Source organism: Onthophagus taurus, chromosome 8 (assembly GCF_036711975.1).
Source record: "Onthophagus taurus isolate NC chromosome 8, IU_Otau_3.0, whole genome shotgun sequence".
Classification (NCBI taxonomy): Eukaryota; Metazoa; Arthropoda; class Insecta; order Coleoptera; family Scarabaeidae; genus Onthophagus; species Onthophagus taurus.
In genome coordinates this window covers 1,254,664-1,279,162 of record NC_091973.1, presented here as the reverse complement: position 1 = coordinate 1,279,162, position 24,499 = coordinate 1,254,664, and the positions used below count along the sequence as shown (strand labels likewise).

The following is a 24,499-nucleotide window of genomic DNA, read 5'->3' as shown; positions in this document are numbered from 1 at the left end:
TTGTAATATTCTTCTGTGGTAAAAAAAACTCCTTGTTATTTTATTCATTTTGTTAGTAAAAACAATTTCTTGTTATTAACCAGCCATTTCTAAATTACACGATTTTTCAAAACGACGAATAGCGACATCTATTTGTCAACTTAAATAACACCGGTAAAAAGTACCAACAATTAGGGTTTATTATTTCGAAAACGATTAGCAATATAAAAATTTTTTTCAAGCGAAAGAGATTTCTATTGAAGAGTTCTTTACGATGATATCGTAATTGACCCCTCTTTACATATAAAATATTAAAGTACTACTCAATTGCACCCACTTCCGGATGTTGTTGGTCGGTCGTAACACACTATCTAGAAGGAGGGTGTCTGCTTTAGTTGACGAATTTTTTATTTCAACTCTCTAGGACTCACCGTTTCCGAATAAATTGGCTGATACGGGTGGTCTGGGACACCCTGTATATAGTGAATATAAGAGAATAAAGAATTGGAAATGTGTGAGGTAATATAATTACGAGATAAGGTTGGAGTTGAAATATCGAATTATTGCGGTGTCTATCCGAAATATTATTCGAAGCATGTAGCTTTGCAGAGAAGAAATGCAGCTACATTTCTCCTGTGGAGCAAGGAAACGGTAAATGGAACTTCCCCAGATCGTTGTAAAGATTTTTATACTCGTCCCCTTCGGGTGCCGTTCAATTCGATGCAGCGCATGCCATTCGAAACTACTTTGTAGAAATTATTGTTGTGTTCGAGATAATTTTAGTCGATTTACTGAGACAAATGTAGTTGCGCCGGTTACCTGGATATTTATGCTTGTAAAAGAATATCTCCGCCCTTATGAGTGGGTAAATTTGAGGGTAAATCGTACGTGTATTATGGTCACAAATCTAGAGCGCTGTCTTTATTATCAAATGGTGAAATAATTATTCACAACACCGCCGGCTCGGTATAAGCCATTTATCAAAGTTCTAGTGACAGTTAGAATACCCCTTGAATGTCCACTTATTTTGATCTATTAATTCCGCAAAGGATTTATAGGAATGACAAAATAATATCCCATACATTTTTTTAGTATATTTCATTTCATTTTATTTATCCCCATATTTTTTTCTGGTTATTGATTATACACTACAAAGAAAAATGCATGACATTATCGCAGAGATTGCGTAAAATGAATGAGTTAGATATACAAATAATTTTTTTACACCGATTTTTTTCTTTTCTAGATTCAGCTCATAAGCCGAAGCAACAATTTATCGAAGGTAAGTCCTGGCGAAATCCTACGGAACCGTCAAAATATTATTTCATTCCTCGTACCGGGAGGGCGACGCCTATTCCAGAAACCTTTTTAAATATTATAAAAGACCCGCGCCCAATCGTCGGAGAAAAATGGTGCCGGAAAATATCTTTTCATCTTTTCCGGGCGGGCGATATTTTTAATTCATTTCCTCCTTTTTGATGCCCCTCTAAAAGCATACATCCTGCCACTTACTCAATGTTTCCGTGGGACCGCACATGTCACAATACCCTTCTCGTCCGCGATATGAACGATATTTCTATCACCAACCGTCTCGAAAATCCAGTGACACGTCTCGGGATATTTTCAACCCCCTACATTTAGCTGAGGAAGGAGACAATAAAGTTTATCGATTATGTAAATAATTGGTTTAGGTATGATCTAAATATAATTCGATTTAAAACTAAAGTAAGGCTTCTTGTAGCAAAATTGTAGGATTACGGAGTGTAATAAAGGAGATATTCTTATAAGTCCTGGTTGAATAGAGTTGGCAGAGCAGCCAACGTTTGGAAAGGCAAGGGTCGGTGATTACTGAAAACGGGTGGTAGGTCGATTAGCGATCAAACAATATTTCTCGTAACCTTTATTAATCGAGTAGAGTCGGTGTATTAAGCTGGGTATCCTTTATGAAATCATTAGCACGAAGGGTGTAGAAGGGAGGGGAAACCCCCATCCTAGAAGATCGAGGGGTGGACGACGACGCCATTTCGCGCAAAATTACGGTTCGCGATGGAGGACAATAATTGCTGGCAAAATGCACTTTGGCCGGGCTTTGTTGTCAAAAGCAACGCCGAAATTGGAAGTTGTCGCCGAACTAGGCGGGGTGGGATGACAAAAACGTATGTTCGGCGTGTTTCAAACGGAAAGCTAAATGCACGTCATAATGTATTATAATTGGTACAGGCGTTAAAAATTGTTCCAACGGATCAATACGCGTTATCGTCTACATCTGCCCGTCATAAATACGCCCAGGAATCTTACGCGATTAGCCAGCTTTTTCCTTTGGCGTCTCACTAATTAAGGAGCTGGCGCCTTCACGTCGTCGCAAAAAAGAACCGCGACTAATTCATGTCACAACATAAGTTTTGCATAATACGATTTTCTACCGGTTAGATCTGCACGACTTCTTCTCTAAAGATTTTAATCCTGTCATTATTTTAATTGTTATTTATATATCATCTATAACAAGGTGAGAATGAAATTGCAACCAAAGTATAGCCTTGGTCGAAAGCGAGGCTATACAATTCCAAGGTCGTCCTCGAATAAAAACCAGACTTGAATTAAGCTAAATGATGTAACGAATGAATAAATAAAAAACGTGAAAAATGTTCAGTTCTCATATGTGTGCAAATAAAAATCAAAGGAAAACTTCCGTCGTCATAGATCATAGTTTTAATTAATCTAGAGTAATGAAATATCTGGGCATTCATTAATCCGGTTTTATGCGCATCGCGGAGACCTTTCAAGGGGACGTTGTCGCGAATTCAGGTCCATTTAACCCGTTTAAATAGGGCCGAGTTTTTCCGACGCCATCACCATTATATCATGACTATTTTATTACAGTTGCGCGCTTTTCACATCCTCCCGGACACGCTGGCAACAAAAGGTCCGGTTTCTCGCTCGTGGACAACCCCAAAAACCTAATGATAAATAAAACTTTTAAGCGGCTCCCGTTCGGAGTTAACCGAATTAAACTGGTGAACGGCCCAGACCACGATGGTCATCATTTAAGTTTGCGGCCAGTATGAGATAGTGAAGGGTTTCCTGGAGGATGAGGTCATAGGTCTTTGGCTACAGAGGTTATAAACTTGTCTAGGTGCAGAGGCTAATGTTTCTCATTTGTCAAGTTACTCATTGGTACCAAAATGAACCTAAATACGTTTTATTTATCATTTTAAGTTTTAAAGAGCATTTGAGAAAGAATGATGATAAATAAATAAACGTCTGCAATATTTAACATTTTTACCCATTAAACTCGTAATGCAGTTAAGAATTTTCCTAATTGTGTTCAGAAAGTTCGTGCGGCCCAAACTTTTCTATTATAATTCAGTGTTTCAAGCTTTTATCTCAATTTACCTGTCGCTGAAAAAAAATCGCATTAATTAATTTTCAGGATGTTTTGGGTGGAGCGAGCGTTACGAAGCGTCGCAACGGTTTGCGTCGTGTTTAAAATGATGCGAATTATTAGGGTGTGACGACGATAAGAACTTTCCTCGGCGTCGCGCGAACTGCCAACTTCACACTATTTGAAAATTTCAATCAATCAGGCTACGCCGTTTAGATTATCAATCACCGAACGGCGTTAACGTGTCAGCTTTTTTGCATAATCAATGGTCCCCCTTTTTTTTTCGCAAAACGTTCCGTATTGTTATCTATACTCGAAATAATAACTAATTAAAAAGCTTCCCTTAATTTCAGGATAAAACCTTAATTAATTCTCACAAAAGGCGTCGACGACGATCCCTTTCTTCTACTTCACTGTGTTGATTTTATACGATTAGCTACTACAGAATTCAGAATTCAGAACTCTTTAATGAATAAGCACTTACAAAAAATATTTTCATTTTTTTCTTATGTTTTATATAGAAATTGTTTACATTTAACTAAAAATAATCCAGAAATAATAAGAGTATTAAAATGGCACAAAAGATTTTGACTAGTTTCGGTCTCAACCATCTTCAGGATTTAACATGTAGCATTAATATGTAAAATTTCTCGTATTTGATCAGATTTATTTTCAATTAATACAAAACAATATAAACTGACCGGCAAAAAAAACCGGCCACTATAAATTTACCACAACTTCAAAGCTGGCTTTCTTTTTTTTTTGATGGAAAGGTTGATTCTTCTGTAATAATCCTGCCATAGAAATTTTCGTTCAGATTTTAATTTGAGCATATACGGGATGAGAAAAATGAGAAAAACTTTTATTCTCGAAATTTGTAACACCCTGTGGGGTGCAGCTGCTACAGCAGAGGGTATTACCTGGAATCAAACAGTAGCCCAATCTTTTCTGAGCATTTTCTTTTTTTATTCATTCTATTATCTCTGTTACTAACGAAGATGCAGTATTTTAAAGCGATCGCCTGTGAAATCAAGATGAGTGACGATAGTAGCTGATGACCGTTTTATTGTTCTAAGCAATCGTAGAACGACAGCTGCAGAGGCTCGGCATCGTCTTCAAATGGTGCGTGTTGTTGATATCAGTGAGAGAACCATTTGCTGAAAACTTGCTAGAACTGGTCTGGCTGCAAGAAGGCTGCCAAAGGGCCGAGGCTGCTTCCTAGATATCGACGTGCGCGTCTTCAATCTGCGCGCTTACATGTGAATTGGGAGATCAAGCAATGGAGGAATGAGTAGTGGTTTTGTCTACTATCACCCGATAGTCAGGAGCGAATATGAAGACGTTGAAATGAAAGATTTGTGGACTATACGATTATGAAACGCGAAAGTTTCGATGGTGGTTCTGTGATGGTGTGGCCAGGAATTTCCAAAGAAGGCCTATACAGATTTTTAATCATTGTTAAAAGTGGTGCCTTAAATCACTAGCCTTGAAAACTAAAACTGGACACCCGAAACAGTTTTGCAGAAGCACTTACATCTGTTCTCAGTTTTAATATGCGGTAAAAACAAAGACAAATAAACAAGAAAACAAATTTAATTTAATGTAATAGTTAATAATAACGAAAATTAATAGCGTGTGTGCCCCCAAAAGCCAAAATAGCGTCATGTAGTCGACGCGGCATCGAACTGATTAGGTTCGTAATTGATTCCTGAGGAATTGCGGTAAACTCTTCTTCAAGAGCAATTCGTAACTCCTGAAGGTTGTCCGGTAGGACAGGACGACGACGAATGCGTCTCTGAAGTTGGTCCCAAAGATGTTCGATAGGGTTAAGGTCCGGGCTACACGCTGGCCACTCCATCCGTTCAATACCCACCTCATCAAGATATTCGCTAACCACACGTGCTACGTGCGGTCGCGCATTGTCATGCATTAGCATGAATCCGTCACCAATAAAATAGGAATAGGGCACGACAGCTTCTTGCAGAATATCTTGGATATAACGGTAGGCATTTAGCGTGCCATTTTCAACAAAGATGAGCGCTGTATGCGCTTCCGTCGAAATACCCACCCATACCATGACCGAACCTCCATGGAAAGGTACTCTTTCCGAAATTGTGCAGGTCGCAAACCTTTCATTACGACGTCTCCACACTCGTTCTCGACCATCAGGTGACCGGAGACAGAATCGGGACTCGTCAGTGAAGAGCACCTTACCCCATTGTTCCATTTCCCAATTCGTATGTATGCGCCCAAATTGAAGACGTGCTCGCCGATGTCTCTGGAGCAGCCGCTGTCTTTTGGCAGGTCTTCTTGCAGTTAGATCACTTTCAGCAAGTCTTCGACGAATGGTTCTTTCACTTATGTCAACCCCACGCACCATTTGAAGACGATGCCGAGTTTCTACAGCAGTCGTTCTACGATTCCTCAGAGTGTAGTAAAATTTCCTGTTTCCACATATCGGTTCCAGGCATCCTGAACTGTTGTTCGGGGTATACCCAACGTATGGGCAACGTACCGCTGACTTTTGCCATCTTCAATTAAACCAATAATACGCGCAACATCAGTTATTGACAACGGCATCTTTGACAACTGTCAATTTACTATTCGAAACAACTGACATACGCTACCTAGCACGCATCGAATGCGCGGTTCGAGAGAAAGCCAGCTTTGAAGTTGTGGCAAATTTATAGTGGCCAGTTTTTTTTGCCGGTCAGTTTATTAATTATAATGATTATTTGATTTTAAATTATGACCTTAATTTTCAAACGTGCCTAACTTTATTATTCCATTGCCAAAATACTCATACTCATCGTATTCGGTGGATCATTCTGCACATTTTGAGTCCAATTTATTGAATTTTTTGAAATTAATAAGAATATAATTTAATAAACGATAAAATCATTTAATTGTCAAATTAAGTAATAATCATTGTGGTTAAATGGTAGGCTTTAGAGTTAAAATCGATTAGGTTGGACTAACAACTAGGTTGAGTGTAAAGTTTCGTAATGATGTCGTAAATGACGGGCAGGTATAATTTAAGAAAATTATAGTATCTGGGAGTCATAAGTCACAGCGTTCCTTATAATTTGGTTTTATCGATTATTTAGGATAATTATCGTGGCTGTAAGAATGTTTTTTGTAAAAAACTTGCATAAATTGAAAGGGATTTTGGTTTGTGGGGTAGGAAATGTCACTAGTTGAAAGTTAATTAAATGTAAAAGCAAAGTTATTAAGTTTATTTTATCCAGAAGAGTGAACATCGGAGCTTTGTGAACGAAAACTTCGTTGGAAGATAGTCTTACAAAGTGGTAGGGTAGTGAGAAAAATTAAAGGGGAATGTAAATTTAAATACAGTTTATAACAAAAACAAAGTGAAATATAATTAGCAAAAGTAACAAAGGACGAAGTTCAAGATAGCGATCTTATCTTATTCTCGCTAATGGAAAAGCTAGTTGGAGTTTTCTTTGAATTCGAAATTGATTGGTTTTTATTGAAAAATAACACGGAAGTGAGTAATGCGACCGATTTTTCAAATATTCTCACTTATGAAAATCGTGCTAGAGCTCCCGTCAGAACGTTTGCCCTCGTGAACGGTAATTTGTACGAATCGCGGGAAATACAACGGAAAAAACCTTCGATATTAGATTTTCCGCGTCGGTAAATTATCGGCGCCCCGCTTGCGAAACTCAATTTTTCTAGATCGCAATTTATGCCTCATCCATAAATAAATCAAATCATTTCCCAATGCCAATACTTCATAGTTTATTTTTTGTTTAATTCAATTGTTTTAAGATCAAAATACAGGATGTTTTTTTAACCGAGAACTTAAAAGTAAATTTGATTAGAAAATAAAGGGTGAATAAATTTTGGTATGCGCACGTGCAAGAATGTGATACGCAAGCGTGCAGTGAATTTTGGTGTACGTTAGAAGTTAGGTTGTAGAAAAAGAGCGAAAGGAGCTATCGATTTGTTTCTGTCAAAGGGAAAGGTGTGGCTTAAACTTCCAATTTTCGCAGTAGACCATGAAAGATATATTTTGGGGAAAGCGCCAAACTGGTGGTGCAATAAGCTGCGATAATTTATAGTCATTCCGGGGATAAGGCTAGCATAAACCAGGAGTATATCTTCGACGCCGGTTCCCATCGAGGGAGCCACAATTCGCACCCTCTAATTTTTATTGAGTAAATCCGTCAAAGCTGAATCTGATTTCTCCATTCAATTACACCGGGATGAGGGATTCCGCAATGCGCTGGGACAGCTTTCGTATAAATCAAATCAATTTTAGATTCGTCTAAAAAGGACAGGAGAAAATGCAAAGGGTCCTACGTCCTTTTGCTTTCGTATCGGAAATGTAATAAAATAGAAATTCGCGTGCCAAATCTTGTAAAGATGCGATTTTATAACTCCAACTTCGATTCAGTGGACCACAACATATGTTGATACCCCTTTTTATGACAACAGCATTTCCACCGCAGCTATACCAGTATTTTGAGTTACACATAATAATTTTATCACTTCCATTTTTTGATAATCGTAAAAATTAATTACGGGTTCCAGAAAAATGAGCCGAGAGTTGCGACGTTTAATTACCCCGCGGAAGTTTTTGTTTTAAATTACACTCAAAAGACTTTTAGGAAACTAGCTGGGCCGAGACGCGATTTGCCGGCCAGAGTAAATTTAGCGGAGGGTTGTATATTAGGACCAAGGGTATCCCTTTGATTAATAGGAATGTTTGGGGGTAGATTTGGAGCTCAGGGTTCTAGAGGAAATCATTTTGACGACGCCGACTGCCCGTCCAAGTCGGACGCTCTATGTTTTGCTTTTCATTTGCATACTGATTGCTATTCGACCGCTACTTGTTAGAAACTTGCCCGAGTGTTCTTGTAAAGAGGGGAGAGGGCACCCTACCTGCTGACGTATAACAGATTACCCTTAGGTGGGCGACTGGTTAGAAGTGCCTTGACTCCCTCCGAGTTGCACATTTTTCAATCGATAAGGACTCCACTGCTTTTGACAGGACTTATCCCCCAATAATTAATGAAAGCTCGGATTAAAGATTTCCTCGGGAACGCTATTTAACTCGATCCCCCTTCTTGCAATATCATCTCGAAGAGTACAATCCTCCAAACTGAATCACCCCTTCGCTCCTTCTCCCCTTTTGTTTCTTGTTGGATCATTCGGGCATAAATGTCGCCTTAATTAGCTACCTTTCTCCTTCCCGTCTAAATTGGAATCTTTGGAAAACATGTGTTCAAAATCTTAAGCCCCTATTATCCGATGGCGAGTTGGCTTTTGATAGCCTAGACACCAGTTACAAAATAACACATTTAATCCACTTCTCCCAAATTAGCAGCTACCAATCGACGGATGTTTCAATTAATATAAAACTCGGTAATTGCCAATTAGAATAAACAAACGCACGGTCGCGCAAAACTATTCACCCCCATTCGATCAACGCGCCACCTGTCGTTATTCGCTCACAATGCCGATACAAAACTCACACGGCAGATTTGTTCCAAATTTGCCAAAAAAAAAACACATCGATGAGAAGTTCCAATACTATAATATCTGAGGTCGTTTCAAATCAAACCGTAACTAATTGCGATCGATAAATTGCCGCGAAATACAGAAAAGAAAACAAATTCCCTCGTATATATCAAAAGAGGCAATTTGGGGAAGGGAAAGTGCGATAAACCGAGTGGATCGGGGATGAAACGATGGCTGGCATTTGAAACATCGGGAAAGAAAAGAAGACAATTACCATTGGAGGAGGGGGATTGAAGGATAAAAAAGGGTAAACTCGTCGCCTTAGATCGGTCTCATCTTTTATCCCGGAGAGCAAAGCAGCTTCGCGAAAGTACACCTAGCTACGTGTTACGGTAACTGCCTTAATTTCCCAACAAGTTGATATACATAACGGGCACTATTTAGACAAAACCCCAGCGCTTACTTTCTTCATCAAATCCCAACTCCCCAACAGCTGTTTAAACTGACTCCCCCCTCTCGGGGTTCTCCGGCCGCCACGAAACACTTACATCGCCTTTAATTAAACCCATTCTTATGCTGTAATTGTACCCTTCCCCTTTCGCCTTACACTTGAATATTTCGAGCCTCAATACGTTTTTGGTGACAAGGCTTTATTTATCAAAAACTTTTTGTATTTATTTTACTCAAAATTTTAGATAAATTACAAAAGGAGTTTTTATGCCACCTTTGGAGTTTGCGAGATAGTTCTTTTGGGATCGGGAGGGGTGGACGATGGTGTTGAATATGGACCGGGGTAGAGAGGTTGATAAAGGTCTTTTGATCAGAAGCGTTCGCGTGTCCATACGGGGTCCGAGCCGTGTGTTGTGGTAATAAATGGTCCCGAAAGCGCCATCCTGCGCCACTGCCAGTGACATGCGGGCCGCATCCCCTGGAAAACGCCGTCGTTTCGGGCCGTTTCAGCAACATCTGCCGTTGCGGCTGCCTCGCGGAATCCCAGTCCGGATGAAATAGAACTTAAGTAAACAATAGGTCGAAATTTACACTTGATTCGCCGGCCTTCGTAATTAATGGCAAATCGAAATCCGAGGTGCACAATGGAAAATACGGGCGGCGCGCGTGAAAATCCGAACCGGCTTCCGATTTATGGCCGCCTACGGACGCCGAAAATAACGGTTCGTTTTCGGGTGGTACACCCGAAATTCTACTCTCATATACCACCCTTTCTACATCGTCACCTCCCCTTTCCCCATCAATTCCCTTTTAAACTACTTCTGATTCTTTTCAACTTACCCTAAGAAAAATTGCTAATACCCAAAAGGACGTGTTCAACAATGACGTACTACTTTTTAAAACACCTTAAAACACTTGCCGAACTAAAAATGAATTATAAGCCAATTTTTTTTTTTTAGATATTTTATTTCATTCAAAAAATTAAAAGGTGATTTTACAACATTTCATAAATAATTTCTGAGAAATTTTTAATCTTAATTTAAAAAATATTAAAAATATTAGTAAATTTATAAAAATTTCATAAAAATTATACAAAGAATTAATTTTTAAAAACCGTTTGCAATTTAATAATTTTTTTCTCACAAATTAAAGGTGTTTTTTCAAAATAGATTTTTTTATTGCAAAATTGATGCTTTTATTAATAATTGATAAATATATCATAAATATATTCCAACGAATAAATTTTTTAGAAATTTTTAATCTTAATTCTGAAAATATTAAAAATCGGACCTTCACTTTAATACTTTTTTCTCAAATATTAAAGGAGATTTTTCAAAACGAACTTTTTCATTACAAAGTAGATGCTTTTATTAATAATTGGTAAAGATTTCATAAAAGTTATCCAAAGAATTAATTTTTTAAAAATTTTTAATATTAATTCTAAAAATTTAAAAAATCGCTACTTCACTTTAATAATTTTTTTCTCACAAATTAAAGGGGTTTTTTCAAAATGGATTTTTTGATTGCAAAATTGATGCTTTTATTAATAATTGATAAATATATCATAAATATATTCCAACGAATTAATTTTTTAAAAATTTTTAATCTTAATTCTAAGAATATTAAAAATCGGACCTTCATTTTAATACTTTTTTCTCAAATATTAAAGGAGATTTTTCAAAACGGACTTTTTCATTACAAAGTAGATGCTTTTATTAATAATTGGTAAAGATTTCATAAAAGTTATCCAAAGAATTAATTTTTAAAAAATTTTTAATATTAATTCTAAAAATTTTAAAAATCGGTACTTCACTTTAATAATTTTTTTCTCAAAATTTAAGGAGATTTTTCAAAATGGATTTTTTAATTGCAAAATAGATGCTTTTATTAATAATTGATAAATATATCATAAATATATTCCAACGAATAAATTTTTTAGAAATTTTTAATCTTAATTCTAAAAATATTAAAAATCGCACCTTCACTTTAATACTTTTTTCTCAAATATTAAAGGAGATTTTTCAAAACGGACTTTTTCATTACAAAGTAGATGCTTTTATTAATAATTGGTAAAGATTTCATAAAAGTTATCCAAAGAATTAATTTTTAAAAAATTTTTAATATTAATTCTAAAAATTTTAAAAATCGCTACTTCACTTTAATAATTTTTTTCTCACAAATTAAAGGGGTTTTTTCAAAATGGATTTTTTTATTGCAAAATTGATGCTTTTATTAATAATTGATAAATATATCATAAATATATTCGAACGAATTAATTTTTTAAAAATTTTTAATCTTAATTCTAAAAATATTAAAAATCGGACCTTCACTTTAATACTTTTTTCTCAAATATTAAAGGAAATTTTTCAAAACGGACTTTTTCATTACAAAGTAGATGCTGTTATTAATAATTGGTAAAGATTTCATAAAAGTTATCCAAAGAATTAATTTTTTAAAAATTTTTAATATTAATTCTAAAAATTTTAAAAATCGCTACTTCACTTTAATAATTTTTTTCTCAAAAATTAAAGATTTTTCAAAATGGATTTTTTAATTGCAAAATAAATGCTTTTATTAATAATTGATAAATATATCATAAATATATTCCAACGAATAAATTTTTTAGAAATTTTTAATCTTAATTCTAAAAATATTAAAAATCGGACCTTCACTTTAATACTTTTTTCTCAAATATTAAAGGAGATTTTTCAAAACGGACTTTTTCATTACAAAGTAGATGCTTTTATTAATAATTGGTAAAGATTTCATAAATATTTTCCAGTAAATTATTTATTATTGAAAAAAGAAAAATGAAGAAATCGAATTGATGCAAACACCTTGTATAGTTAGTACTCAGAAAAGTAATTTAACCACAAAATAAATGAGTAATATGTAGAATGAAATGTTCATTCATTTAGAACGAACAATAGAAGTGATGGAGTACGTCTGGGTGTATAATTAAGAAAATGGAGCGGGAAGTGGAGTGATAACAAATGATGCGAACTTGCGAAAATTAACAATGAAAACAATCGATGCGCGCCCGGTTGTAGTGAGTGACTTTCTATGTTTGAAGTTTATTTAAAAGCTGACGATGGCAATGAGAACTGAAGTTTTGATAGTACTTCAATGTTCTCAAAGGCAGCTGTAGTTCCGGAAAATGACGTGCGGTAAACCGTTGACGGATGCCATCGAAAATAGTGGATGAATCGATAGTTGCAAAAACTCGTTTATATTTGACGAATTGATTATAAGATCATAATAGCAACACAAAATGGGGTTAAGTAAATTAAGGATCGTTTAGTATATTTACATTGAGGTAAATGGTGAAGTCCAAACTATTTCCAAAGTTTCTCAAGCGGGTTAATTACTGAAGAGCATTTATCATTACGACGACTCCACGCTTTAAACCCCTTGTTGAAAATCCTTGACATTTTGGAATGACATTTATGTAGTGCATGGTAGTTTCGCATAAATACCGATCGAGGGCAAGCGCAAATTACGTTCGGGCAGAAAGAAAATCGAATCCATCACTAGTGAAGTGAATTTCAGATTTTTCCGTAAAACTTCGATGCCGTGGAAATGGTTGCATATCTTAAATACAACCCGCACCTGCTACTACACTAAACGGCTCTCTGCAAGAAACTCTTCATAACTAACTTCTTTAAAAGCTCCCTTGCAGGACTGAGCTTCACGAATCGATACAGTACAATCGCTCGAAACAAAGAAACTCGGCTCAAGAGACTTATCCCTTGCAACAGAACTTAAATTTATTATTTACTTCTTTGAATATCCTTAAAATTAACATCTTAGAATTTGTTTATAACTTGTTTTGGATTTGCTTCGAAAATGCTGCTTGGGAAATGCATTCCAAAGATCAAAAAGCTTCGATTTAATTTAATTAGGACGTGAGATTAATGTTGGATGCCGGATAAAGTGCTGGGATCTGCAAAAGTTCAAGTCCGGGTGGGGTAATGTCGTTAGAAATTTCAAAGGGCCGGAAATTTTTAAACGAAATGCAATTACCGTTTTAGTATTGATTCTACCATAGCAAAAAGCGAACAGACTGTAACATTTCTTCGTGCTAATTGATATACCCGGAAGCGTTGTCCGACCTGCCGAGCACCTGAATTATTTAGAATCCCGGTCATCCTATCCGGATGTTCATACAATTTTCAATACTACCGTCTCTTCAAGACGTCCAAATTGTACCATTTAATCAATTATTTCTAATCGAAAACACTCGCTTTATATTTACCAATCGAATCATAATGTTCGCGTATATTGATAATTAACCACTCAATTCCATATCTACCACGTCAACGAATATTTGCAATTTCCTATTTTAATTAACTTTGATTGATTTACTTTTGTCAACCAACAATTAATTGTCAATATTTAACATGAACGTGAATTAAATTTAGAAGATAATTATATAAATCCACATTAAATTGTGTTATACAATAAACATGACAGAATTTGCATCAAAATTTTGACAAAAATCTCCTTTGAAAACGTTTTGAAGTAGATAAAGGGGTCATAAACTTTCTAAAGCAGAACAGAGCTGAATATTTGTTCCCAAGACACTGCGAAAGAGATAAGAGGATTTGCGTTGTACTCCAAAGTATTTGCGGTGCATTTTGAGAGTACCAATTAAAGTCGGGAATTGTTTTACCTCTCACCTTTAAGTAAAAAAAGGGAGGAAGTTGAAACTTTATCGACCAAGGGGACGATACTGATATCATAATCCCCAACTGTCAACTTGATTTACTTACACAAACTAGGGAACTGACCCGGGAATTTCAGGAGGGGTGGTTAAACCCAGACTTGGAGGATTTAGAGGATCCTGAAGAAATGAAAACAAAATTACAATTATTACAAGCGATAAAAGCACGTATAAATAATTTAAAGGTTGGCAAAATGTTTTTAGTAAATAATTCAAGACGAAATGTCCCCATAATACCACTTAATTAGCGACTACGGTTTCGCCGGCATCGGTATGTTGTATTATTCATCATTTTGCTGAAGTTGTAGGTGATTTATAGCAGCATTAATAAAACTTAATTGGCGATTTGTGATGTCTTAATCGTAAATTCAATTTGAAATTCTACTCAAAAACGATTCCCTCTACCGGATAAATATGTATCAAACTTGTGCGAATATAAAGCGCAACAATCCGAAACGGGTTCCTGCTGAATCTTCAATAATGAACCGCGAAGCCTTTAATCCTTTCGCGTGATGCGAAAGAGGATTACTTTTAAAACCGTTAATCAAGTGGCAATATATTTTTCATTTACCACTAGAAGGATACATTTTATTCTTGGACACGTTCCCCATCTATAATCACAATATATAGCTGACAACTTAATCTTCATTTATTATATTTTTATATTATAAATTTTTTAAATCAGAAAATTCTTGAGGACATTAATTAATCATGGCAAGTATGCAACCAATATCACAGTATTCGTATTGCAATACGTAAATCGCTTTATTGGTTGCATACTTAAATTACGTTAATTTGATCTTAAAATTGTCTTATTATTATATCTATTTTGTACGTTCATTGTGGAGTAGATCGTCGTAAATGTGATTTGTAATGTCAAAAGGAGTTTTGAGCGACTATGTAAGGAAACTATAACAATAGAACACTTGAAAAGTTTAAAAGGTCATTACTTGACAATCCAAGGACTAATTTATTTGGCATTCCGAACGGGTTTCGGGGCGTTAGTTTCCGTCGACAGCAGTAAGGCGGGCGTTGCTGACGCCGTTGAATATTGTCCTCACGTACGGTAGCTTAGCTGGCTCGCTCCGAAGGATCAGTTGAAATCACTTGCAACGTTTGCTAGTACACGCACCAGCTGGGCCGCAGAACGTCACGTTCGAATGATACTCTGCGTCCATAGCGACCTGACACAACCCTTGCCCGACCTCGGGCCTCCTTTTCTCGTTCTCCTCTTCCGTCTCGTACCCCTCGGGCAAAAAGTCCTCGCGATTTAAATTCTAAAAGCGCCCGACGGCCACTCAGTCAGCTCGAGGGCTCTTCAGCGCGACACAACCGCAAAGTCAAAACAGAATGGAATCCTGCCCGACGGAAAGACCTTCGCTTGAACCACTTTCCACAAATATTCTTAATAAAAATCCACGGCTCGATGTCCTACTTGTGTGGTCTCGTCGTCGAATTTATTTCCGGGGTGAACACGAAACGTTCGAAACGATGAGAAAATTGTTATTATCGCGCCTACTTTATCGATAAATTGATTCGGTTGGTTGGGTTGTTTTTCGATTGATTTTTGAATCAAAAGCTCAAACGAGCAAGATGAATCTTTCAGGACATTCGGGCGTGGGGGGAAAAAGGGGAAGAGTTCGGCGTTGGAAAGATGAAGAAGCGATAGGGGTAAAATTGAATTCGGCTGCCGTTTGATCTGGAGAGGATAAGTCCAATTTTCGGTCCAAATTGATAATGCATAATTTAATATCTACTACGTCCGCGTCGGCATTAACAACGATAGTCACTTGTAGCCATGGCAAAGGTGAACGGGTGGGGATGAAGGATTTGTCACTTCGGGCAACAATAAAGCATTGTCACGGAGAATACGTTCTCCATAATTGCACGGGTAACTCAATTGCCGTTGCCATTAGGACCGGTGGCAAAAGGGTCGTAGGTATAGATTTTCTGTTAAGGTGTCCCAGAGGTAAAGGAATTTTGAATTTCCTGGACGAATCGATCTTAATAAAAGTAACGGGGTTAACAAGGTTTGAAATGAGGCCTGCATCTTAAACAAAAGTAATAAAGTTTTAGTGGCCCAGAAAGAAAAACGGCTTTAATTTAAATATATAGGGGCCGTATTTCATAGTTGCAACGAAGCTGTTTGGGGTAGTGGGTTTAAAGTTTCTGGTGCGACTAATGGCTCCGCGAAATTTTCGACATTTTGATAAAGTATTGCTTTAAAAACCTCAGCTGCGGGAATAGTTCTTTCAACGGCACGTGCCGGTGACAATGATTTCTATTTTGACCTCGCAATAGTACACATGGCTTCGTAACGACAAACACGGAAATTTAGTATTGGGCGTGGTCTTCTCCATGATAAATCACTCTACTTTATCAACTAATTACACTGCTTTTAATTAAACGTTTCATTATGTCAGTAAAATATTGCATAGAAGACAAAATTAACAGCGCGTAGTTGTTTCCTTCGGATTTAAAAACGGGTACAAAGTTATCATGACCCGGATCAATTTTAACTTGTCATATCGTGTTCCAATAAATGTCTAAACTTTCTATTAACAAGGTGTACGAGTTACAAGTTCCAGTTTAACATGATCGAAACACATGGCTACTTCGATTAGCACGGTCTGCAAGTTCTGGTTTGCAACTGACGTCCCAGTAACTAAAGCAATAAGTCTTTATTTCATATTTTCCTATTATCGTAATTATTTTGTCACCCCAAAATAATTTAATAAACAAACTTGGATTAATATCACTAATTTAGATAAATCCCTCAAAACAAAGCCGCTAGGTCGCCACCCTTATCAACGTCCGAAAACCTTTTCCGTTCATATAAGAACACCCTGCACCAAGTTCTACCAGTTCGTGACATGTGGGTAATTTAATTTTGTAAATATAGACGAAGCCACGCCTTTCGTCCAACTCAACGATCCAAAGTTAAATTGTTTCGAAACGCTACTATACATTCTGCTTTTCTGCCTCCGGTTTACGTCAATTTGCTACGTTTTTATCCTTTTTTCGCTTGTGGAACTAGAACAACACGAGTACTTATCGATTTACAAAAAAGCCTCGTGTATGAAACACGTTAAAGCATTTCAATAGAAGGTACTCTGTGATATTCGCTTCATCAGCGCATTCAAGGTGTTACCGGTTAGGTTTTGAAAGGTCTCTATTTTCACTTTACAACCATACCTTCCAAAACTCATTTAAAAAAAAAACACTAACTTTTAATTCTTCGTTATTTAGTACTAGGAACTTGTTATTTTCTGTTTGATTATTTTTTCAAACATTAAATAGTAAACATTAAACATATACAGGCTGTCCCGCAACGATTGTACAATACTGCATCAGCGTATTCTCTGATCGAAAACAGACAAGAAAAGTCTAATAAACATAGATCCGAAAATGGACCAATTTCGAGATATTCAAAGTTTTAGTTTCATAAGCTGACCTATTGTAAACATCATTAATTCTAACGATTTAGATGCAGTAATCATATGATTACCATGGTTACGATGGTTAAGATAAAGTTTAATAAATAATAAGATAATATTAAGTTAATTAATACAGTTCATTAATAATTTAACAAAACAAGTAACAAAGATTGTCGAAGAAAATCGTTCAACATAATAAATGTTCAATATGCGCACCATTTACTTCTAAACACAAACGGATACGTTTTCTAAATGAAGTTCTAATGCGTTCAAAAATACCAGGAATTTGTTTTAATAATAATAATAATAAACTTTATTGCCCAACAGCGCACCATATTAAGGGCAAAATACAAAAAATATACAAATTATTACAAATTGTACATCAATATAATTACAAGTGAAATTAAAATGCATATAATACATACCTAAATAATAATACAATCAAATAAAAGAGGCAAGAAAAGAGACAGAAAATGCAATGTTTATTCTAGCCTACAACTATCGTTCATGTTCGTGATCATATGTGTTATCGGCGCCCTTTTTTTGACATTTGTTCTGCATAAAGGTGGATAAAAATACAAATGGGACCGAGAATTTATGCGCGGCACCACTATATTCACTCGCGACAACAACCACGCACAGTCGATCTCACCACACATCAACTTTTGCAAGAACGAGGCACTTTGGACCATTCTTCTATCCTGCAGAGAAGGAAGCTTGTGGCGATGCAGTAGATCTAAGTAGTTAGAAATCGACGCTGGACTTTCTCAACCATTAGTTGTTGTGACGTGTAAATAGGGTACCATATTACAGAGGCATACTGGAGACGAGAGATCACCAGAGCCATAAATAGCGTTTTCAGGGTACCAAAATCAGCAAATCGACCCATGATCCTCAGTATGAAACCCAAAGTTCTCCAAGCCTGAGAGCACATCTCCTCAATATAGGGCAAGAAAGAAAGTTCTGAGTCAAACAGCACTCCCAGATCCTTCACCGTAGAGACCCTTGTTAGAGGTATGGAAGCCGCAATATAAACTGTGTCGATTTTATTTAACTTCTTTGTAAATGATATATAAGTACATTTACTGACACTTAAAGAAAGGGCATTGAAATTGCACCACTTCTGAATAATGTCCAGGTTGTTCTGCAGCATCCTAGAGTCATCCAATGATCTGACCTCCACAAAAATTTTCAAATCATCAGCATAAGCAAGCACTGGACAGGTAAGCGAGTCTAATAAATCGTTTATATATAGAACAAATAGCAGCGGTCCCAGATTGGATCCTTGAGGAACTCCAGATGTAGGCGAGTAGCCGTCGGAATAAAATCCATTGTAAAAAACACGACATACTCTATCAGCAAGGTACGATTTCATCAAATTTAATGAATTAGAAGACATACCAAAATAGCTCAATTTCTGTAACAACATACTGTGATCAATGCGATCAAAGGCCTTCTCAAAATCGGTATAAACTACGTCGACTTGTCCACCAACATCCATTACCTCTGCGACGTACTGGGTAAGACAACATAAATTAGTTATTGTCGAGCGTTTAGGCACAAAACTTTTTTACTGTGTCAAATGCGTTACTAATTTTATTCTTCAAATCCTGCACATTTTGAACGTCTTCAGAATAAACAATTTGTTTTAAATGTCCCCAAAACCAAAAATCTAACGGATTTAAATCTGGTGAACGAGGTGGCCCTCCTCGGCCAATCCACTTATTGCCAAATCTGTTATTTAAGTATGCTCGAGTAGCGCGTGCATAATCGTGCATAAAGTAGCAATCTTCTAGAATTTGTTGAGGTAATTCATCAAATGCCTCTGTAAGGTCATTTTGTAAAAAATGTATGTAGGCATCGGCTGTCAATCTCTTTGGAAGAAAAAATGGACCTAATAACTGATCACCTATAACTCCAGCCCATACATTAACACTGAATCGCCACTGATGATGAGTTTCTAGTATTGCATGGGGATTTTCATCGCTCCAAACGTGCGCATTATGAATATTAAAAATTTCGCTTTGAGTAAATGTTGCTTCATCCGTAAATATGGCCCACATACAAAAAATCTCTCTTTTTTCGCCATCATTTCCTGTTAGAGCTTGAACGGTGTTGTAATGATAAGGATAAAGCAACTGCTCCCTTAAAATGCGGTGAACGGTTGTTTTGTTAATGTTTTCTTGTGCAGAAATTCTTCTAATGCTGGTTGAGGCATTTTCATCGACTCTTCTCAAAACTGCTTCTTCTAATTCCACCGGCCTTGTGTAATATCTCTCCGTGGGTTACGCTTCCCGTTTCTTTTAATCTGAGAAATAGTCTGCTAAAGGTGTGACTATTAGGCAATCGTCTGTTCGGGAACCTTTGCACCATATCCGCCATCTCTTCCTTGGAGTAATTAATAGGAGCCATACTTAATAGTTTTATTAAATTAAATAGTAAAATAATATCGTTGCGGGACACTCTGTATACATAATGTAGCGCCTCGCCCGCAAGCGACCTCGGCTTCCGTCTGCCACAGGTGGCGTTGCAATATACAGTGTATTTGATTCAAGTTGGCACAACAGATATCTTGGAGATATGACAAAATTTCAAAATGGTTAAATTCCATTATGGTTAAAATGACAAATTCTATACTTATGATTCAAATTATTTAATAAATGAGCTTATTTAGTAAGTTTTTTGACCAATTACCCAAATAATTTGTTTATCTTTTATGTTATTAAAGAGATAATCTAAACGTGTTAAAGTGGAGCCTGTAGATCAAAGAGTACATTGAACGAAACAAAGTTTGTTTGAAACGTTTTTGCGTTTATCAAGTTAGTATGGACATTTTCGATTCTGTCTGATCAGAGGTGGGGAAAATTGTGTAAATTGATTTGGTTTGATGGAGAGAGAAGGGCTAATGAATCTGGCTTTGTTATTTTTTAAATTGGGACGGGGCACTTAAACGGGATGGTCGGGGTTATTTACTCGATTATGGAGAGTGGGCGATTGATTCTAATGGTAACGGACATTTTCGAGTAGCCAATCGAACGGTTCAACGAGGTCCAGCTAATGACAGGTAAATAGCACTTGTTGTACGGTTGCACCTGACACCATCCTTGTCCAGAGGAACAATGCTACTCTCTGTCATGTGCCCCTCCATAATTACACGTGGAACACATCAGCGGTCCCTTTGTGCGTTTAGGAGCGGTAGAAATGAGTTTCCTACCCCACTTCAGTAATAATCTCACAGCGTATTCAGCTAGAAGTATCGAAGTTAATGCATCCTATAATTGCTGACAATGTTTCAAGTCCTAAATACGTTCGCCAGAAGATTAAAAACTTGTACGTGCCTTTTCTACGGTCCAGGTATTTTAATAAATTTATTTTCTCACGAAATTGTCCGGGCGCATAAAAGTGATTAATAGTTGAATGATATCGGATCCTCCATAATCTCCTCTATACATGTTCTCACAGAGAAGGTCCACCGTCTAATTAGACCCCCGCTAATTGGCTCTGTGCCACGACGTGGTAAGGGATCGGGAAGATCTTTCGGATGTTACCGGCCACCAGAATATCCCTAAAGATTCGGACCTTTTGTAACTTGGCCAAAATTAACTCTTCCTAACGTAACTTTTAAGTGCTCCTTCTGCTAAACAGGATACATCTACGCCGGTAAATGTTAAACCATTTATCGGATATAACTACATAAGTGAATTTGCTCAACTTGAAATCCTCCACCCACCCTTTACTTTCATCCCCATTCTACTTAATAGGGATAACCGCAAATTGCCAAAAACCATTTCCCGCTAATACTCCTTAATTAAGAGAGCACCCCTTTAAATTTCTAACTTTCTAACACGAATTACTTCCTCATGCAAATCTCTCAATTCACCCTTAATCAACCGAACGAACTATCTTATTTCAACATCGTTAAAATTAAAAGTAAGTGTGTTTTTTATTTGAAAACAATGTTAAGTTCTAAATCAAATTAGTGTCTTAATTTATAAAGGTAGTGAAAAGAGTTTGGCTGGCGAAGGAAAATTCGAGAGGAAAAGAAAAATCGAAAGAAGTAGGTGGGGAGAATAGATTCGGTGTGAGAAAGTTGATTGATTAAGCAATTCTGTCACTATTGAAAAGAGTTTTTCAAGAGTTCTAGAGTTTGGGTCTTTGTACAAACCAAAAGAAACTTATCGTATAACTTAAACAAAAAAGAGATGTTTTTAATACGATATAGAGAAAACTAAAAAAGTGGTTCATGTTTCGCTTATCATATAATTTTCATGGCTGTTATATTATATTACATACTAGGTATGTAATTTAAGTTTACACCCTATTATTAAGTAAAACTGCCATTACCATAAATTTAATAGAAAGTTCACGTTAAAATCGAGCGCCGAGGGAAGTTATGGGAGTAAATAAAGTTTGATTTTCACGCGGGGAGGTATCTGAGCGAAAAGGCACTTTGTAGGTGGTGGATTTGTGACGTATACCATTGAAAGCAACATTCCAAATATGGGCAAAACGGCCCCCCAACACGGTACGTGTCCTTTAGGATTTATTACACCCCTCGGTGTGTGTTTTCGGGGAAGAAACTTTACCTTATTCAAACTTTGCAACGCCATTTACATGAGCCAACAAATCATATGCATTAATCCGCCTTTTGTGCATAACCTCGCATTCATACGGAGAGCTTAAGGTTTGGTCGAAACTTTTCAAAGAAATTCGAAAGGGGAAGAAAGGAAAGTTTAGGACGCTTTTATTAATATCAGACGGTGGCGAGTTTCCTTTTGTATTTGTGTCACGCTATCGATTTCAGTTTTAATACTACACCTAGTACTACAACGTGTCCCATACATATATATTTTTATCTCTATCTCACAACATTTTCCGTCAGTTCGCGGAAACATTACCGCTAAATAACACTCAACTCGCACGGGAACAAAATTTAATTTTTGCTCCAAGTTTTTAGGACGGCCACTTATGTTAAATATGTACGTAAAGCGGGCGACGTCGACTCCAGCTTTTGCGGAACAAAGACTTTAATCTCTTTTTAAATCTGTCCGGCAGATGGTTATATCCTTCGACTTCGTTACGACCACATTTGCACACACTGTCACACAGTTTAAAATTTTCTACTTAAAATTCTAGCCAGTCAAAACCTCACTCATCGATCCACATTATTTTTATCTTTCCTTATGTATAAATGTAACTGGAGCAATTACAATTCTACTTTACTTTTAATATAGTTAATTCTCTAAGCACTTTGTTCTCATTAATCTTCAAATGAATATACTTTTTTTTATGTTTTCTTAAGTTGTAATTAAAAAATTATTATTCAATTATGATTGCAGAAGACTAAATACTGCTTGCAGAAGACCAGATACTAGTTGCAGAGGACTAGATACTGCTTGCTGAATAAACAGAAAACTAGATACTGATTGCAGAAGACCCTTGATTGATATTAAAAATGAATTGAAAGAAAGTTATTATTATGACATTGAAGTCTTGATTTAATAATGATTTAACACTTTTGAACGTCCCTATATATAGAGAGTGGTAAATTTTAATTCGGATTAAATTGACCGTCAAAAGAGTCTTCGGGGATGGAATAGGGGATGTGGGAAGTTAGCCAGATGGCGCTGCGACATAAATTGATAATAGATGCCATATTAATTGCTGTTTAATTTCTGAAAGCCAATCGTTGATTTTTTTTCGCGAATCGATATTGGGTAGTCATTTGTCATCGCCGTGCGAATGGTCTGCAATGTGCCATTGACGCTCACCGCAGTATAGGGTGGATTTGTTCGTATTTGATTTATTTTATATTGCATTTGCATAACCGGGCGATCGCTATGCTGCGGATTTTTCGACGAGACTAGCAGGATTACCGTGGAAATATTTTTGCGAAAGGGAGAATTGGATAAGCTCTGCAAAAAGGCGGACGTAAACAAACCATTTTAGGTATTTCAGCCCGCGACCGTCACTTTTTAATATTAAAATGCTAAACTGTTTTCAATTTCGATTGGCTCAGCTACCCGCATTGTTCACCGACAAAATAAAAATCGTTAATAAACCGTATCATCGGGCTTTGTATGTTCGAAATGCGATTATGTGACGCGAGAGTATTTCATGCTCTTCTATTCTAATGTAAATTCAATCGAATATATACCTCTAGTATTAAAAATCGTTATATTTTCTTTCTATATCCTAACACAATCAACACATATTATGATAAATGATCTTATTTTTGAGTCGGATATTTCAATTGAAAATATCCGGATTATTAGCAATGAAGGGTTTGACATCATTACTCAGTTGGGAGTTAAATAAAGTGTTCGGCACCGCTATATTCCCGACGGAGTAAAGTGCGGCCATCAGTAACCCCTAAGGGATATCGTAAAAATAAAATATCGACCTCGCTGAAAACCTTTCCACTCAAGATTTCTCGCACCTCAATTTTTGCAAACGCGTAATTCGACGTTTTGGCCCGGTTTCGGGTGCCACGTGACGGAGAGGGCTTTTCACCGGGAGAAAACAAAAAGCTTCCCGCTGATATTTGATCGAAGCGGAGCATAAGAGTTTTGTAAATATAGTAGTCGCCCTACTGTAAAACAACATCGGTTCAACAGCTTTGCCCAAAAATCGAAATCGCAAAAATAGTAAAATATCCTAGTATCACGGAATCCCTAAATTATAACCCACGCAGAACTGGGTGTGGGGACGTTTTGCTTTAATAATCGATCCGGATGTAAAGTTTTACTACTCCGGAGTACTGGTTTGGTCTCGTCCCTATACTTGCTAGAACACGCCTTGTTACAACCAGGTGCTAACGGGCTATGCTACCCTAAGGGGCAACAGTTCATTCGACAATACCACTGCATTTGATTGCACTTGGAGCAACCTACAATTGTTGAACTTTCTAAACATCTATGTTTCAAACTTTTCACATACAAAATTAATTATATTTGCTCAAATAATTACTGAAATATTTCCGGGATTTATTCCGATAAAGAAAACCTTCGAGGTTTCCGGCGAACATCGACTATGTATAGA

At 36.6% G+C, this 24,499-nt stretch overlaps 1 protein-coding gene across 12 annotated transcripts in view; it reads left to right on the top strand.

Moving 5' to 3' along the window:
- LOC111414703 (agrin-like) overlaps window positions 1–24,499 on the top strand; it is a 136,278-nt gene that overhangs the window by 93,206 nt on the left and 18,573 nt on the right. For 10 of the 12 annotated variants that reach the window (XM_023046177.2, XM_023046154.2, XM_023046147.2 and 7 more), the window contains one exon: window positions 1,226–1,261. The exons of the other annotated variants lie outside the window; for them this stretch is intronic. In XM_023046177.2, coding sequence (XP_022901945.2) covers window positions 1,226–1,261 — 36 coding nt within the window. The remainder of the gene's footprint in view (window positions 1–1,225; window positions 1,262–24,499) is intronic. 12 annotated transcript variants of the gene reach the window in all.